Here is a 16,255-nt window from a genome sequence, read left to right on the forward strand (position 1 = left end):
CGGTCTACATGGGGGGGGGGAGGGTTGCCAAAAGAGCTTCCCATTTCAAAGAGAGAAAAGGAACGAAGATGCACATCAAAGCCATTCTGTTTCCGTGTAACGCCGTAGTTCTTGGTGGTGTTGGTTTTTTGTGTCTTGACATTTCTGGTATAGCTGGGAATTTATTTCCCCCCACCCCACCCCTCAGCCAACAATGTTGTTTCCTCTGTGTTCAAAATGTTGTCAGCCTGTGCAATTTCTTTCTTTCTTTCTTTCTTTCTTTCTTTCTTTCTTTCTTTCTTTCTTTCTTTCTTTCTTTCTTTCTTTCTTTCTTTCTTTCTTTCTTTCTTTCTTTAAAAAAGCATCACTTCCCTTGCTTTAAACCAAAAGGGACGTGGTGTGTTTTAAACTGTACAAGTTTCCCTATTTTGTGTCTGAGTGTAAAGTCTGCTTTTGGAGGTTTGGCTTCTGTATGTCTTGCAATGAATATCCGAGCGTGGGACATCATGTGCTCATGGTCCCCTTTAAAAATATTTTTTTGGGTACAAGGTGTAAATAAAACCCAGGTTTCAGCCTTGTCTTGTGAGCAGCGTTCCCTCTAAGCTGCAGTCTTGTGAGCAAAAATGCTATTTTGTGAGCTACAGGCGTTAAAGTTGTGAACTACTGGAATTAAAGTTGTGAGCTACTGCATAAATTATTGTGCTCTGGGGTCATCCTTCCTGAACTAAGACAAAAATCTGTGAGCTGGAGGCTAAAAATCTGTGAGCTAGCTCATGCTAACTCCGCTTAGAGAGAACACTGCTTGTGAGTAAACCCTATTGAGCTCTGCAGGAGTGACTTCTGAGTGAACAGGCATAGGTTTGTACTGTAGGCAATCTCTTCTGAGCTTCTGGGTGTGATTTGGAGTATGCTTGGGTTTTGAGGTTTTGTTGAGGTTCAGTTCTTTTGCTTCTGGTTCCAATGGGTCATTTGAGACACTTTGTCCAATGAGGTGAAGCTTTTTGGCTTGCCAGCGTGCAAAGGTTTCTGTCAAAGTATGTGGACCCATGACAGGAAAGTAACAAGAGGGCTGCCCTCTTGTTAGAGCGCGGTGCCATGTCCCGGGGGTGCTGCACCCACCTCCTGTGGGATGTGAGGAAGCGGAGTTTGGGGCTAGAGGAGCCCGGCCTGCTGCGGAGGCGATACCTCGGTGAGAAGGGAGGGCGGGGTCTGGGCGGCGGGGGGAGGGGGAGGGGAGCGGCGGGGGGCACGTTGTAGGTTGCCCCTCCCCCAGCAGCGCAGGCCATGGGCTTGACAGCACTCGAGCTGGAGGGCCACGAGGGCGGAGCTGGCTGTGGGGCCAGGAGTTCAGTCCTTGGGGCAGCGCAGCTCGTTGGTCACTTCCTGCTTCCGGCAGGCGGCGCGGGGGAAACGATATCACAGGAAGTGATGTCACTTCCTGTTTCCGGCAGTGGCACGATGTCATCGGAAGTGACGTCACTTCCTGTTTGCGGCGGCACGCGCTTTGCGCACGCACACACACATTCATTGCCCCTTCAAGGTGTCCCTGGCTGGCCTGCAGATATTATGGCCACCCTACCAGCAAGTATGTTGAATCCACCAAAGAGCCTGCAGTATGACTGTTGTTACGTTAAAAGTGAGTGTAGCCAGCCAAGGCTAAGGGCTATACCTTACAATATCAAGCGTCCTTCAATGCTCTAGATCTGCTGGGTGGATGGACAAAATAGCCACCTTTCTTAGATCTCAGTTGTTTCGTCTATCTCTCCTGATAGATGTGCTGCAAGAGCATCCTATTGCCAGGAAGGCTACCAAATCTCTTTCCCCACCCCCTTGATCCAGGTTTGCCAAAGAAGTTTTGTCTTCAGAGATCTGTCTTCCTGAAAACTCTCTAGCACTAGATACCTCCACAATAAGAAAGGGGAGAGAAGTTTCTCCATCTATCTAACCATTGTGCATCTGTGCTAGCTCAATTAGCATTTGTAAGAAGGTGAGCATGGGAGATCATTACTCTGCTAATATCCTTCTTTCCAGCCCAGAGGAATAACACACAGAGTGGGGGCTTTTCCTGCCTGACAATATCCCAGGAGAAAAATGCATTTGTTCACAGGATCCATTACCCCATTCATTATCTCTCCTTGAAAACCTAAAATGGACTGGAAAACATTTTCATACACTCAGTGGAGTTCGTCACTATGCCTGGGGGAGGCCTGACTCCCTAAATCCTGTATTGGTTGCCCGGGGGGAGGGTCAAGCTCCTGAGTCTCCCCCCCCCAGTTTACATCTATGATGTCTCCTAATTAGGGCTGCCAATCCCCAGGTGGGGACAGGAGATTCCCTGGTTTGGAGGCCCTCCCCCTGCTTCAGGTTCATCTTTTGCCGTCCCCTTCTTCTTTTGCCTTCTGTTTTTCCCAGCATCAGGATCTTCTCCAGTGAGTGCTCCCTTCTCATTTAGTGGCCAAAGTATTTGAGCTTCAGCTTCAGCATCTGACCTTCCAGGGAGTTGATTTCCCTTAGGAATGACTGATTGGATCTTCTTGCAGTCCAAGGGACTCTCAAGATTCTTCTCTAGCACCACATCTCAAAAGCATCTATTCTTCTGCGCTCAGCCTTCCTTATGGTCCAGCTCTCACAGTCATACATTACTACTGGGAATACCACCGTTTTGACTATACGGACTTTTGTTGGCAGGGTAATGTCTCTACTTTTTACTATAGTGCCCAAGTTTGCCATAGCTGTCCTCCCAAGGAGCAAACGTCTTTTAATTTCATGGCTACAGTCACCATCTGCACACACTATCTAAGAGAAAACACACACACTATCTAAGCGGAAAAATAAAAGGAAGGAGTGGGGACGCAATGAAAAATATTTGCTGTCTTTGCGATCTATGCAATAGCTCAATAAATTGACTCTGGCTGCATGTCATAATCCCAGGCTAAGATTCATTGCACAGATACAATAGATACAATCTGATCCAAGCCTATATAACATATGTATTGGCCTAACATAACCTGAATCAGAATTATTTTTTGAGTTATTTATTATATTATTAAATATAAAGTATCCTCAAAAATGATTTTATTAAATTTTTCATTAAAATAGTAATACAATGTAAATTTTAGTTACATTATAGTAATAATATTGGAACCTATTATATTTTCAAGCTACTAAAAAGTCAATTACATTTTAAACATATTGTCTAATGTTAAAGAGGGCAAACTTGCCATTGGGCAAGCTGACACCCTGGCTAGTCCACCACTGATTCCACTTCTCTAATAGAACATGTCTCCATGTGGAATCTTCCTATATTTCCCATTTAGAATCTTTGAGGGGATCACTGCAAAATGTGTCATAGTGAAAGCTCTTCATTAAGATGGGACATCCAAATAAGTAAGATATTTGGCTGTATTCATTACATATTTGGGCTAGATAAGGGCTAGGAAAGAAGGAACTTGTATTAGATCTCATTGTTGCTCTATGTCATGAACCCTTTGCTTGATGGTACTTTTTGCCTGAGTGCTGCTCTGCATCAAAAGATTCTCAGCGAAGAGTTCCATTCATTCTAAGTTGAATTTACCTTACGCATCCACCTTGGGTTATGAGGCTTTTGACTTATTAGTGGGAAAAGGCCTTTTTGATTAGTATAGATTTTAAGCCACTAATATACAGAAGATATCAGTATTCTGGCTTCTATTCTCATTTTACCTGTTTCAATACATAGGAGGGCATATGGTACACCTGGGGGTAACTGTAAAATATTACAGAGGAATTTAGACTGGACCTTCTCAAGAGCATGTAGTTGGCAGCAGAAATGATGGAACACTCTGGTTTTTACCACAACCTCCATCTTGAGATAGCATCAAAAGCTGCCTTCAAATCAAGAGGTTGGGCCTTTTCCAGAATGTTTTTCAATTAGCTGTTGCAGTACCAAACAGTGCTGACGTCAGCCTTTCCATTTTAAAGCCCACTTGTTCTAAAGAGATAATATCTTCCCGTTCCAGCCATGTTTCTTATTTGTCTAGAAGGTGCCTTGTATATATATTACTGATGATATTTAAAAGGTTTATAGGCCTATAATTTGCTGGATCATTTTTATTGCCCTTCTTAAAAACCGGGACAACAATTGCAATCCCCCACTGCTTTGGAATTCAACTAGTTTGATCAATATAGATGTACAAGGTTGCAAGAAGTTGTGCCCACCAATCTGCATTTTCTTTTAGCACCTTATTCAATCTAACCCAGGGGCCTCTTTCTTTCTTTCTTTCTTTCTTTCTTTCTTTCTTTCTTTCTTTCTTTCTTTCTTTCTTTCTTTCTTTCTTTCTTTCTTTCTTTCCCACACTATATGAGCTTAATAGGAGATTCTCAATAAATTCCGCCAAAAGGGGGACTGTATATGTTCATAATAGAAATTCTGAAAAAATGCAATCCAATTATCTACTGAAATATAGGTGTGAGGATGTCTTGAACCTCCTAGCATTAGTTTCCCAAATACAGCAGAGTTCTATTAAACAATATTGCATTTCTGTCAATCTATGAGAGTAGATAGATCCAAATGCCTCTCAAGTTCTTTGCCCATCTATTCTATTATCTACAGCAATCACTTTATCATAGATTTCTCGTGGCTTTTTTTCCGGGGGAATGTGGTAGAACAGAGTTCCAGAATCTCTTTGTGGAAACAAAATTCTAAAAAAATGTTTTAAAGTTCATGACAGGCACCTGTGTGTTTATCCTTCATTTTTGTCTTGAGAGTTCTGACATCTTTTTTTCCAGGAAAAAAAACCCTGGACTGTGGGTCACAGCTTTCGTTGGAAAGGCCACAAGCATCTCAAGTCACATCCTTAAGGGTTAAGGCAACAATGCTCAAGTCACATCCTTAAGGGTTAAGCAACAATAGAAGTAGGGGGCTTTGAGAGCCCAAACTGAATTTATCTGGTCAAAGCACATGTGAAGTAGAATTTCTTTCTGTGACATAATCCTGTCCAATGAGCTTTGCCAACCTGGGAGAGTGTATCAGTAGGTTGTAGCTGACTCTCAGAATAAAATTATGCTGGACTTTGCAGCCAATTAGTGTGTGTATATGCTAACATGTGCCAAGGTGTCATCAAGGGTATATAAGATTGTGAGCATTTTGAACAAAGGTAGAGCAGCTTGGTATTGCAGGCTTTGGCCTAGCTCTGCTCTCAGTTCATTACAATAAACTTTTTTCCTTTCCTCCTTCACCTGGACTCTGGCTGTACGTCTTTCATTGGTCAAGGACATTCAGATTTATAGATCTGTACAACAATGCCCTATTAGTTCTCTATTATTATTATATTTTTTTAATTAAAGTTCAATTTTGGCGTAGTGGGTAAGTGCATGGGCACCAAGTTTGATTCCCTACTCCTGCACTTGCAACTGCTGGAATGGCCTTTGGTTAACGATAGCTCTCACAGACCAGTCCTTGAAAGGGCAGCTTCTGTGAGAGCTCTCTCAGCCCCACCTACCTCACAGGGTGTTTGTTGTGGGGGAGGAAGGTAAAGGAGACTGTAAATTGCTCTGAGACTCTGAGATTCAGAGAGAAGGGTGGGGTATGAATCCTATATCTTCTAACTTCTAATGTCTAAATAATACAATAATTCAGTTTGTGTTTTACAAGATTACTAGTAGTGTTTGACAAGTACAAGATCAGAAAATATGTTATACTAATTCTATAGTTTTATACACTATATATTAAACTGTTACCATAGTGGCAATATATTAATTATGTCTGGAATCGCTGCTGATTTAAATATTCCAATATTGGGAGCCATATTGCCTCAAAATTTGATATAGTATCTGTATTAGTTATAGGTTTCATATTTTCATAAATTTTAACCATTATATATTTTTATGCCAAAGATTAATAGTTAGGGTTTTTTTCTGTTTTCCAATTGGTTGCTATAACATTTTTAGCTGCATATAAAAGTAATGCTATTATGTTTTGAACTCTTTTAGTTGCTTTATATTAAAATGCCCTATTATTCCTTTAGGCTTTTTCACCTCAACTTTGGTTTCTTGTTTAGAATTCCCCAAGCTCTCATCCATTATTTTCTCAAAGGCATCCATCCTGCTTCCAAGATGGTCTATATTTCTCACTATTCTGCATCCAATTTGTTCAAGTAATTTCTGCATCATACCTGATGTGACAGGCTGATCAAGAGTCTTTTCGGTATTCATTATAAAATAGAGCAGGGGTGGCCAACGGTAGCTCTCCAGATGTTTTTTGCCTACAACTCCCATCAGCCCCAGCCTTGGAAAGCTACCATTGGCCACCCCTGAAATAGAGTCAAAGATGTAAGGATACAGAAATGGTGAAAGAATAATTTCAAATCAAATAGTTCCACTTTTAGCTGTCAGCAATTGGTGGTCCATAGAGCAATCTGTGTTTCACCCTGACAACAAAAGTACAAAAACACCAAGTGCCAGAATGTTTTGAAATCAGTTAGTTTCACTTTTAGTCAGCTGTTTATATCCTTTCACCATGGCAGCTAAGGTCAAATAGAGTTAGAGTGTCTAAGAGTCTTATTAAATAACAAGTAACCCTTTAGAGTAAATATAGAGACATTCTAATCACAAATTTATCTTCACAGCCAGAAAATTTTCATGCAAGCATACTTTCAGCAAAATAAATAAATAAATAAAAATTAGAAACAGGAAAAGTATTTAGACCCTCCTTCATTTATTTCATAATTTTTGTTTGTCAAAATTACTGTTTCTTTACAGGTTTTTATATATTTAAAAGTTTTATTGATTTAAACTACAATAAAGAAGCATTGCAGAAAATACATAAAAAGCGGAAAAAAGTGGGAAAAGGGGTCTTGACAGAATGGGGAAAACAGAAAGAACCAGTACAAATATATCAATTGTAATTCCACCTCCCAATAAAATGCTCAGATGATTCTACCTACAAGTATACAAATCTCCTTAAATATTACCTTCCTTTCTTCTTTTACCAGAATAAAAAATATATATATTTTTAAATAAACTAGTAAAGCAATGTAAATCTAAACAGTTCTTCTTGAGCACAAATTATTAAGCAGTTAAGAAAGATTTTTTCTTTCAAGACTGTCTCAACGTCAAATTTATCTAATTTAACTCACGCCTATAATAAGCACAAAGTTATTGATTTAGCAAAATCCTTATTAAAAGAAGCACATAAAAATCATTTCTTTGTCCATAGCAAATTACATAAAATACAAATTACATAAAATACAAAATATTTTGTCTATCTCTATCTAAACCATTTTTCCTAATTACATATTAAAAGCAAGTTTGTCAGATTACCAAATCTACCAAATTCCATAGCAATTATGCTATCTGCTTTTTCACCCTTGATCCTATTCTTACATCATTATAAGCAGTCTCACTAAACAGGCAAACTGTCAGTACATCTAGTGAGACTGCTTATATAGAGAAATATGTTGACTACACTCATTACTTTTTCAAGATCTCCCTTATTATTTTAAAATTTAACATCTGTTCATTATTAATGGTTACATGTTTGTTTATTCATCAAGAAAGGAACCAAAAAAAGAACCCAAATTCCAGAGTCCTTCTTCCCAAAGATTAAAAACTTTTAAGTTCCTTTGATTTCTGCGCCCAAATTGTATCCGAGGCAGCCCATTTAATCATAGTTTATCTTTTGGTATCACATTTCATTTCTTAGTCAGAGTTCCTTGTTCAGCCATTCACCAAAGCAGAAAAAAACCCCCAAAATCCTTTTTTTGGATGGCCTTCCAAATCCAGATTTATTGATTGGAGCGCAGCTTTTCTTTTCTCAACATGGCCTGCCCCCTCAACCACAGGGGGAAGAATTCATCGCCATTTTTCCTTCTCCGCTTGATTTTACTGCAGTTTAATTTCTGGTCTAGTTTTGAAAATGCATCAGAAGAGACCATTTTACTTTTCCTTTGTTTGCTTCACAAGATATCAGTTTCCCCTTCTACTTTCACTGCCGTACTGGACCCCTGCAGATTTACCGTTTCATTAGCTGCCGGATCTTCTTCCCTCAGATCATTAGTTATCAGCATAAAATAATCTCTAAGGAGCTGCATAAATGAGATAAGATCTCCCTTCAGAAGGCTGAGATTTGCGCAAATATCTTTTCCATATGCCATTTCATTAAATAATGCCATATCAAAACTCAGTCTCTTAAATCAGATTGTATTTTCTTTTCAAGCTCCTGTTAGTTCCGTTCTATAACAGCTTGAACTAAAATTTTAGTAACCATTCTTTCAAATACAGTCAGGTGATAGAGACAGAGCTCTTTACTGTATATCTCTTTTGTGTACAGATCGTATTGCAAATTCTTGATAGTCTCTTTGATATATATCCAAATATAGTCCGGGTCAATTTTGATGATTATATTCAATCCAGTTTAAATAGTTAAGACTGCTCGTAGCTTTTTGAAACCTTTTGAGCTGGTCTTTTGAGCTAGTCTTTTGTTGTTATGCAGAGTGACCCATCAGGGAGTAGAATTAAAACACCTACTTGTCAAGTAGAGTCATCGCTTTAGAAGTGGAAAAATGCTGTTTTAAAAATGCACTGGAGAAAGTGAAAGCATAAAAGTGATCGGGAGCCGCCCTGAGCCCACCTCGGTGGGGAGGGCGGGATATAAATCAAATAAATAAATAAATAAATAAATAAATTATTTTCCTGCTGATTACCAGCTTTCATGGCTGCGGAGCTTCAGGATGCACGGAGAACATAGAGGGCAGTTGCCGCTTCCCCCCCCCCCAAGGTCCCATGCCGAAGAAAAAGCCCTCCAGGCTTTTCCTATGGGGGCATCACTTCTGTGACACCCCTCCAATGGCCAGACTTAGAGTTGCTGCAGGAGACAATCTGCAGACAACTCTGGAGCCAAGATGACGGATCCCGGAAGTGTCCTTTACAGGTTTTTATAATCACATAAGAGAGGTTACTTTAGAAGGGAATTATCTCTTTTGTCTTTTAAAAAACCTCTCTATTTGGCTATAGATAATTAAGTCCATAAATCTTAAGAAGCAGAGGTGGTCAGGCTTTAGTCCATATCAGGGTTCCAAATGCATCCAGGAGCAAGGGTGAAATTCCAGACCTCAGATTGCTCTCAACTGGGAGATGTCTATAAAGTTTCAGCAGAAAACACACAAGGAGGTATGCATGGGTTATCTCTCTTGATCTCCCATTTAATCCAGGGAGACTGCTGACTGGAGAGCCCTCCTAGCTGGTAATTAAACATACATACGTCTTCAGATGCATTGAAACAGAAGACTCATTGTAAGACTTACGAATAGCAGTAAATTAGCATACAGCATAATAAAAGAGTTTACAAATAGATAAGAGAACTGAATGATGTTAGCATGTGTAGTGAGATAAGAACCTGATATCTCTGTTAAGTCTTGGGGGTTCCATTGTCCTGAGTGTTGTGGTAACTTGTAATTCAGCAGTCACTCATTCCAGTCTGTTTCTGAAATTCTTTTGCAATACAAACAGCTGCTTTGAGGTCCCCCATTAAATGTTATGGGAGGTTGAACTGTTCTCCTACAAGTTTCTCAGTTTTGTAATTCCTAATGTCAGATTTGTGTCCATTTATCCTTTGATATAGGGAAAGACCAGTTTGCCCTATGTAGAGAACCAAAGGGCATTGTTGGCATTTATTGGCATATACAATGTTAGAAGATGAGCAAGTGAATGAACCTGAGATGGTGTCGTACAGGGGTGTCAAATGTCCAGCCCATGGGCCAGAACCAGCCCGCCCAGGTCTTTAATCAGGCTCAGGGGCTCTTTTCTCCCCCTCCTGTCCTCACTCTTTGAAGCTCCAAGGCTGCTAAAGTTCCCAGTTCCTTCTTCCTTGTCTTTGCAGGCTGAAGCAGGAAGCAATTCTGGGCTTGCAGAGCTGCAAAGTAAATGCAGAACGGACTTTCCATTCAGGTTTCTGTGCCCAGTCAGACTACTGTGGAAGTAGTCTATCTAGGCACAGAGACCTTAACGGAAAAGCCATTCCACATTTTCTGCAAAGAATCATATCCAGAGAGAAGGAGCACAGGTATGAAGGACAGAGACTCAGGTGACTGAACCTACTTCCTCTCATGGTTTGAGAGAGTGTTAACCAGAATGAAAGAAATCATGCCCAGGAGCTCCTGACCCCCTCCTTCACTGAACTGGGGTTCCCAGAGCGTGACATGTATGTTTAGGATGGTAGCTGGAGGCTTTATTAAAAAAAAAAAAAGAGGATGGTAGCTGGAGGCATGTAAATATGTTAGTCAGTAGGTTTCTGTTATAAGATGGTGTCTATGTGTTCATTGTGTATTTTTACAGTAGTGTACAGAAAATGTATTTCTTGAAAAGACTGGTTAATTATCAAGTTGATAGTAGGATGAAAGTCATTGAATGCCTGGTGGAATATGTCCAGGCCTTCTTTACCATGTGCCCAAACAATAAAGATGTCATCACTGTATCACAGGTATAAGAGAGGTATGAGTGGGCAGGAATTTAGGAAGTGTTGCTCCAGGTTGGCCATAAAAATGCTGGTGTACTGTAGTGCCATGCAGGTGCCCATGGTACCATTGATCTGAAGGTACAAGTTGTCACCAAATTTGATGTGTTTATGGGTGAGAACAAAATGTAAGTTTGGTGGCAAAGTCAGCTATGGTGTTGTCAGAAACTGTTCTTTAAGGCTTGTAATCAATCTTCATGTGGGATGTTGGTGTATTTCATGATGGCTAAAATAGTATTCTCTGGAAGGTTGTTGAAAGATTTTATTTTCCTCAGAATATCTCTGGTGAAGATAGAATGCCAGCAGGGGGTTGGGGGCTTTCCAGTATTTTGCACTGAGTGTCACATGTACGACTATCTGCCCAAAGGACAGAAGTCTTGGGTATGTGCTCGATGCAATGAGCTCCTGGTCCAAAGGGAACGAGTTCGTACCCTTGAGACCGAGGGGACTGCCCTGGAGAAGCAGAGACGGTCAGTTAGGCACTTGGGGAAGACTCTTGGGGGCGTATTAGATGAGCCCCGCTCTGAACGTAGCAGCCCCGTTGCTGCCAGAGAGCGTGAGGGTCGAGAGGGAACAGGGCACTGTGCTGAGGATAAGGGGAATGCACCCTCAGAAGGGACCTCTTCTTTGGTTGGTGATCGGGAATCCTTTCGTGCCAAGGAACCATCCCTGGGCAGAGGGGGGGTTTTGGTAGTTGGTGATTCAACCCTTAGGCAAGTAGACAGCTGGGTGGCGAAACCGCGTACTGACCGTATGGTGACTTGCCTGCCTGGTGCGAAGGTAGTGGACATTATGCGTGTAGTAGATAGGCTGATAAACAGTGCTGAGGAGGAGCCTGTGGTCGTGGTGCATGTTGGCACCAACAGTGTGGGGAAATGCAGTCGTGAGGTCCTGGAGGAAAAATTTAGGCTGCTAGGCGGGAGACTTAAGGCCAGGACCTCCAAAGTAGCCTTCTCAGAAGTGCTACCTGTTCCATGTGCAGGGCAGGAGAGACAGGCACAAATGAGAAGTCTCAATGTGTGGATGAGACGATGGTGTAAGGAGGAAGGGTTTAAGTTTGTTAGGCACTGGGATGCTTTCTGGAACAAGCGGGAGCTGTACAAAAGAGACGGTCTCCACTTGTCCCCGGATGAAACCAGGCTGCTGGCGCTTAAAATCAAAAAGGTGGCAGAGCAGTTTTTAAACTAAATCTTGGGGGAAAGCCGACAGGAGATGAAATGTCTCTGGTTCGGGAGGACTCGTCTCAAAGAGATGAAGGGTTGGCTGCTATTTTTCTACCGGGTAATGGACCAGAGTTGTCCACTGTGATGGTGACAAACAGTATGGACTGTCTGCCAGAGTCTCGAGGCGGCAGGAGGAAGGTGGCGGGCCTAGCTTGTCTGGGAAATTATAGATGTTTATATGCAAATGCTAGAAGTGTTCGAAGTAAAATTGGAGAGTTGGAATGTTTAGTGTTGGGAGAAAACATAGACATTGTGGGAATTTCAGAAACTTGGTGGAATGAGGAGAATCAGTGGGACACGGTGATTCCTGGATATAAGTTATATTGGAAGGATAGGGAGAGAAGGGTTGGAGGTGGGGTGGCTCTGTATGTCAGAGAGGATATACAGTCCAGTAAGACTGAGGTCAGAGAATTAGATTCACTTTTAGAAATGCTTTGGGTTGAAATAGAGGGCACAAAAGGAAATTTAACTATGGGAGTTTGTTATCGCCCACTAAATCAAAAGAGAGAGGAGGATTATAATATGATGGAAGGCTTAAAGATAGCGGCTAAACGTAAAAACTGTGTCGTAATAGCTGATTTTAACTACCCACAGATTGATTGGGTCAGTATGTGTTCTGGGCGAGAGAAAGAGATTGAGTTTCTTGATGCTCTCAATGACTGTGCTATGACTCCATAGCAATGACTGTGCTATGGAGCAGATGGTCTCAGAACCTACCAGGGGTGGAATGATCCTGGATTTGGTCCTATTAATGCCAAAGACTTGGTGGGAGATGTAAAAGTGATCGCGCCGCTTGGGAGCAGTGACCATAATGTTATTGATTTCACTGTTTGTATAAATAGGGAGTTGCCCAAAAAGACCGCCACAACCACGTTTAACTTTAAAAGGGGTAAATTCACTGAGATGAGGAGGCATGTGAGGAGGAAACTGAAAGGAAAGGTAAATACGGTCAAAACCCTTGGGAAAGCTTGGAGATTATTTAAAACTATAATACTAGAAGCTCAGATAAAATACATACCACAAGTTAGGAAAGGCACAAACAGGTATAAGAAGAGGTCAGCATGGTTAACAAACAAAGTAATGGAAACTGTAAAAGGTAAGAAGGACTCCTTTAAGCGGTGGAAAACCAGTCCATGTGAGATTAGTAAAAGGGAACACAGGCTGTGGCAAATCAAATGCAAGACTGTGATCAGGCAGGCAAAAAGGGACTATGAGGAGCATATTGCAAAAAAAACATAAAGACCAACAATAAAAATTTCTTCAAATATATTAGAAGTAGGAAACCAGCCAGGGAGGCAGTGGGGCCCTTGGATGACCATGGGGTAAAAGGAGGATAGGGAAATGGCTGAGAAGCTGAATGCATTTTTTGCCTGAGTCTTCACTGTGGAAGATGAGAACTTTTTGCCCGCCCCAGAACCACTAATTTTGGAAGGGGTGTTGAAATACCTGAGTCAGATTGAGGTGACAAAAGAGGAGGTCCTACAACTGATAGACAAATTAAAAACTAACAAGTCACCAGGTCCGGATGGCATACATCCAAGAGTTTTGAAAGAACTCAAAGTTGAACTTGCGGATCTTCTAACAAAAATCTGTAATCTTTCATTGAAATCTGCCACCGTTCCTGAGGACTGGAAGGTAGCAAATGTCACCCCCATCTTTAAAAAGGGTTCCAGAGGAGATCTGGGAAATTACAGGCCAGTCAGTCTGACTTCAATACTGGGAAAGTTGTTAGAAACCATTATCAAGGACAGAATGAGTAGGCAGATTGATGGACACAGGTTACTGAGGAAGACTCAGCATGGGTTCTGTAAGGGAAGATCTTGCCTCACTAACCTGTTACATTTCTTTGAGTGGGTGAACAAACATGTGGACAAAGGAGACCCAATAGATGTTGTTTACCTTGACTTCCAGAAAGCTTTTGATAAAGTTCCTCATCAAAGGCTCCTTAGAAAGCTTGAGAGTCATGGAGTAAAAGGACAGGTCCTCTTGTGGATCAAAAACTGGCTGAGTAATAGGAAGCAGAGAGTGAGTATAAATGGGCAGTCTTCGCAGTGGAGGACGGTAAGCAGTGGGGTGCCGCAGGGCTCGGTACTGGGTCCCATGCTCTTTAACTTGTTCATAAATGATTTAGAGTTGGGAGTGAGCAGTGAAGTGGCCAAGTTTGCGGATGACACTAAATTGTTCAGGGTGGTGAGAACCAGAGAGGATTGTGAGGAACTCCAAAGGGATCTGTTGAGGCTGGGTGAGTGGGCGTCAACGTGGCAGATGTGGTTCAATGTGGCCAAGTGCAAAGTAATGCACATTGGGGCCAAGAATCCCAGCTACAAATACAAGTTGATGGGGTGTGAACTGGCAGAGACTGCCCAAGAGAGAGATCTTGGGGTCGTGGTAGATAATTCAGTTAAAATGTCAAGACAGTGTGCGTTTGCAATAAAGAAGGCCAACGCCATGCTGGGAATTATTAGGAAGGGAGCTGAAAACAAATCAGCTAGTATCATAATTGTCAAGTCTGATGTTTCAATAACGAGACCCTCTTGATAAAAAAGTTTCTAGTTTATTGTAACATGTTGCAAGACTGTAGAAGCAGATTGAGAGACTGGCGAGCATGCACAAAGAGCAAACATACATCAAAGGAATTCCTAAGGTTGGGGATACTCTATGCAGGGCACATTCACACATTGTTATTATTTTATTTTATCGTTCTCAAGCACCGGTTGGCCTTGAGGCGCTTTCTAGCACCGGCTATCTCTGAGAAGGCACCACAATCTTGTTCCCATATTCTCATTCCCAAGCACTGCTACATAACAAAGGATGGGGGGGGGGAGAAAGTCTTAGCTAGCAGCTTCTGAATACAGAATGGTTTTACCCAGGATCCTTTTCCTGAACCAAAGTTACAGTTAAATTGCTTAGACATTATAGCAGACTTGACAATAATGCCCCTGTATAAATCGATGGTGCGGTCTCATTTGGAGTACTGTGTGAAGTTCTGGTCGCCACACCTCAAAAAGGATATTATAGCATTGGAGAAAGTCCAGAAAAGGGCAACTAAAATGATTAAAGGGCTGGAACACTTTCCCTATGATGAAAGGTTGAAACGCTTGGGACTCTTTAGCTTGGAGAAACGTCGACTGCGGGGTGACATGATAGAGGTTTACAAGATAATGCATGGGATGGAGAAAGTTGAGAAAGAAGTACTTTTCTCCCTTTCTCACAATACAAGAACTCGTGGGCATTCGATGAAATTGCTGAGCAGACAGGTTAAAACAGATAAAAGGAAGTACTTCTTCACCCAAAGGGTGATTAACATGTGGAATTCACTACCACAGGAGGTGGTGGCAGCCACAAGCATAGCCACCTTCAAGAGGGGGTTAGATAAAAATATGGAGGAGAGGTCCATCAGTGGCTATTAGCCACAGTGTGTGTGTGTGTGTGTGTGTGTGTGTGTGTGTGTGTATATATATATATATATATATATATATATATATATATATATATATATATATATATATATATAAATTTCCACTGTGTGACACAGAGTGTTGGACTGGATGGGCCATTGGCCTGATCTAACATGGCTTCTCTAATGTTCTTATGTTCTCTTATAACAAAAAGAGTTTATGGCATAGGGTCTTAGAACACAGTCCATGCATCCAGATACCCGCATGGTGATAGTGCCTGTGCCTAAGACAATGGGTTGTCCTGGTCTACCCAATTTGTGTATTTGTTTAGTTCTTTTTTGTATTCCTGTGTGGGATCTGAGTGCAGTTGTTTGTAAAAAGCCGTATTTGAGAGTTGTCTTTGAGACTCCTGGAATGTAGTCTTATCTATTCATGATGTCAACAGCTCCACTTTTGTCTGTCCTTTAAATTATAATATTTGGATTGTTCTTGATATTATGTTTTATTATTCTTTATTACAGGATAAGATGAAGTTTGACAACGCTCTCACATTTTTAAATCTTGACAGAAAGCAGTTTGAGTGATTTTAAAAATTCCTACATGTATCAACAATGTTAGATTTTTTTTGTGTACAACCACACATCTATATTGTTCTGTGCATTTGGACTGACTGCATAAATCTTCATGCTTCGTTATTCACTTCTTCCATTTAAAGGGAGAGCCACAGATTTGCCTAGAATCTTACATTGTAGGAAATAGACCATCCATAAATTGAATAAATAAATGATTGAATGAATAATCTGTGTGTGCTGAAGCTGAATGCTTTACTTTCAGAACATAGGCCAGTTCTTTCCTTTCCAGGTTCATATTGATGGGTAGAGATTTCATGACTGTCCATGCACACGGGACCCAGAAGAGGGTAGCTGAATGAATTTTTCCCATTCCAGTATCTCATGTCTGATCTAACATGGCATGGATGACATTATCCTTCTTCTCACACAGGCATTCAGCAGTTGCTTACTAGGCATTCACAATCTTCTCCCCACTCAGTGCATGGGAGGGAGAGGACAGAATAACATGGATCACTGCTGGACCCTACTGTTGGATATAAGTGTCAAGACCCGGACCTGCAGGTAGAGACGGGCGGCTGCTGTTGCCCTGGCAAT

General features: G+C 41.3%; 1 protein-coding gene across 1 annotated transcript in view; it reads left to right on the forward strand.

Annotated features, from left to right (window-relative positions):
* Positions 1 to 15,885, forward strand: part of ACMSD (aminocarboxymuconate semialdehyde decarboxylase) — a 232,552-nt gene extending 216,667 nt beyond the window's left edge. The window contains exon 10 of the mRNA XM_060257122.1: positions 15,611 to 15,885. Coding sequence (XP_060113105.1) covers positions 15,611 to 15,673 — 63 coding nt within the window. The 3' untranslated portion in view covers positions 15,674 to 15,885. The remainder of the gene's footprint in view (positions 1 to 15,610) is intronic.
* The last annotated feature ends 370 nt before the right edge of the window (positions 15,886 to 16,255 follow it).

The sequence above is a fragment of the Heteronotia binoei genome, chromosome 16 (genome assembly GCF_032191835.1).
Source record: "Heteronotia binoei isolate CCM8104 ecotype False Entrance Well chromosome 16, APGP_CSIRO_Hbin_v1, whole genome shotgun sequence".
Classification (NCBI taxonomy): Eukaryota; Metazoa; Chordata; class Lepidosauria; order Squamata; family Gekkonidae; genus Heteronotia; species Heteronotia binoei.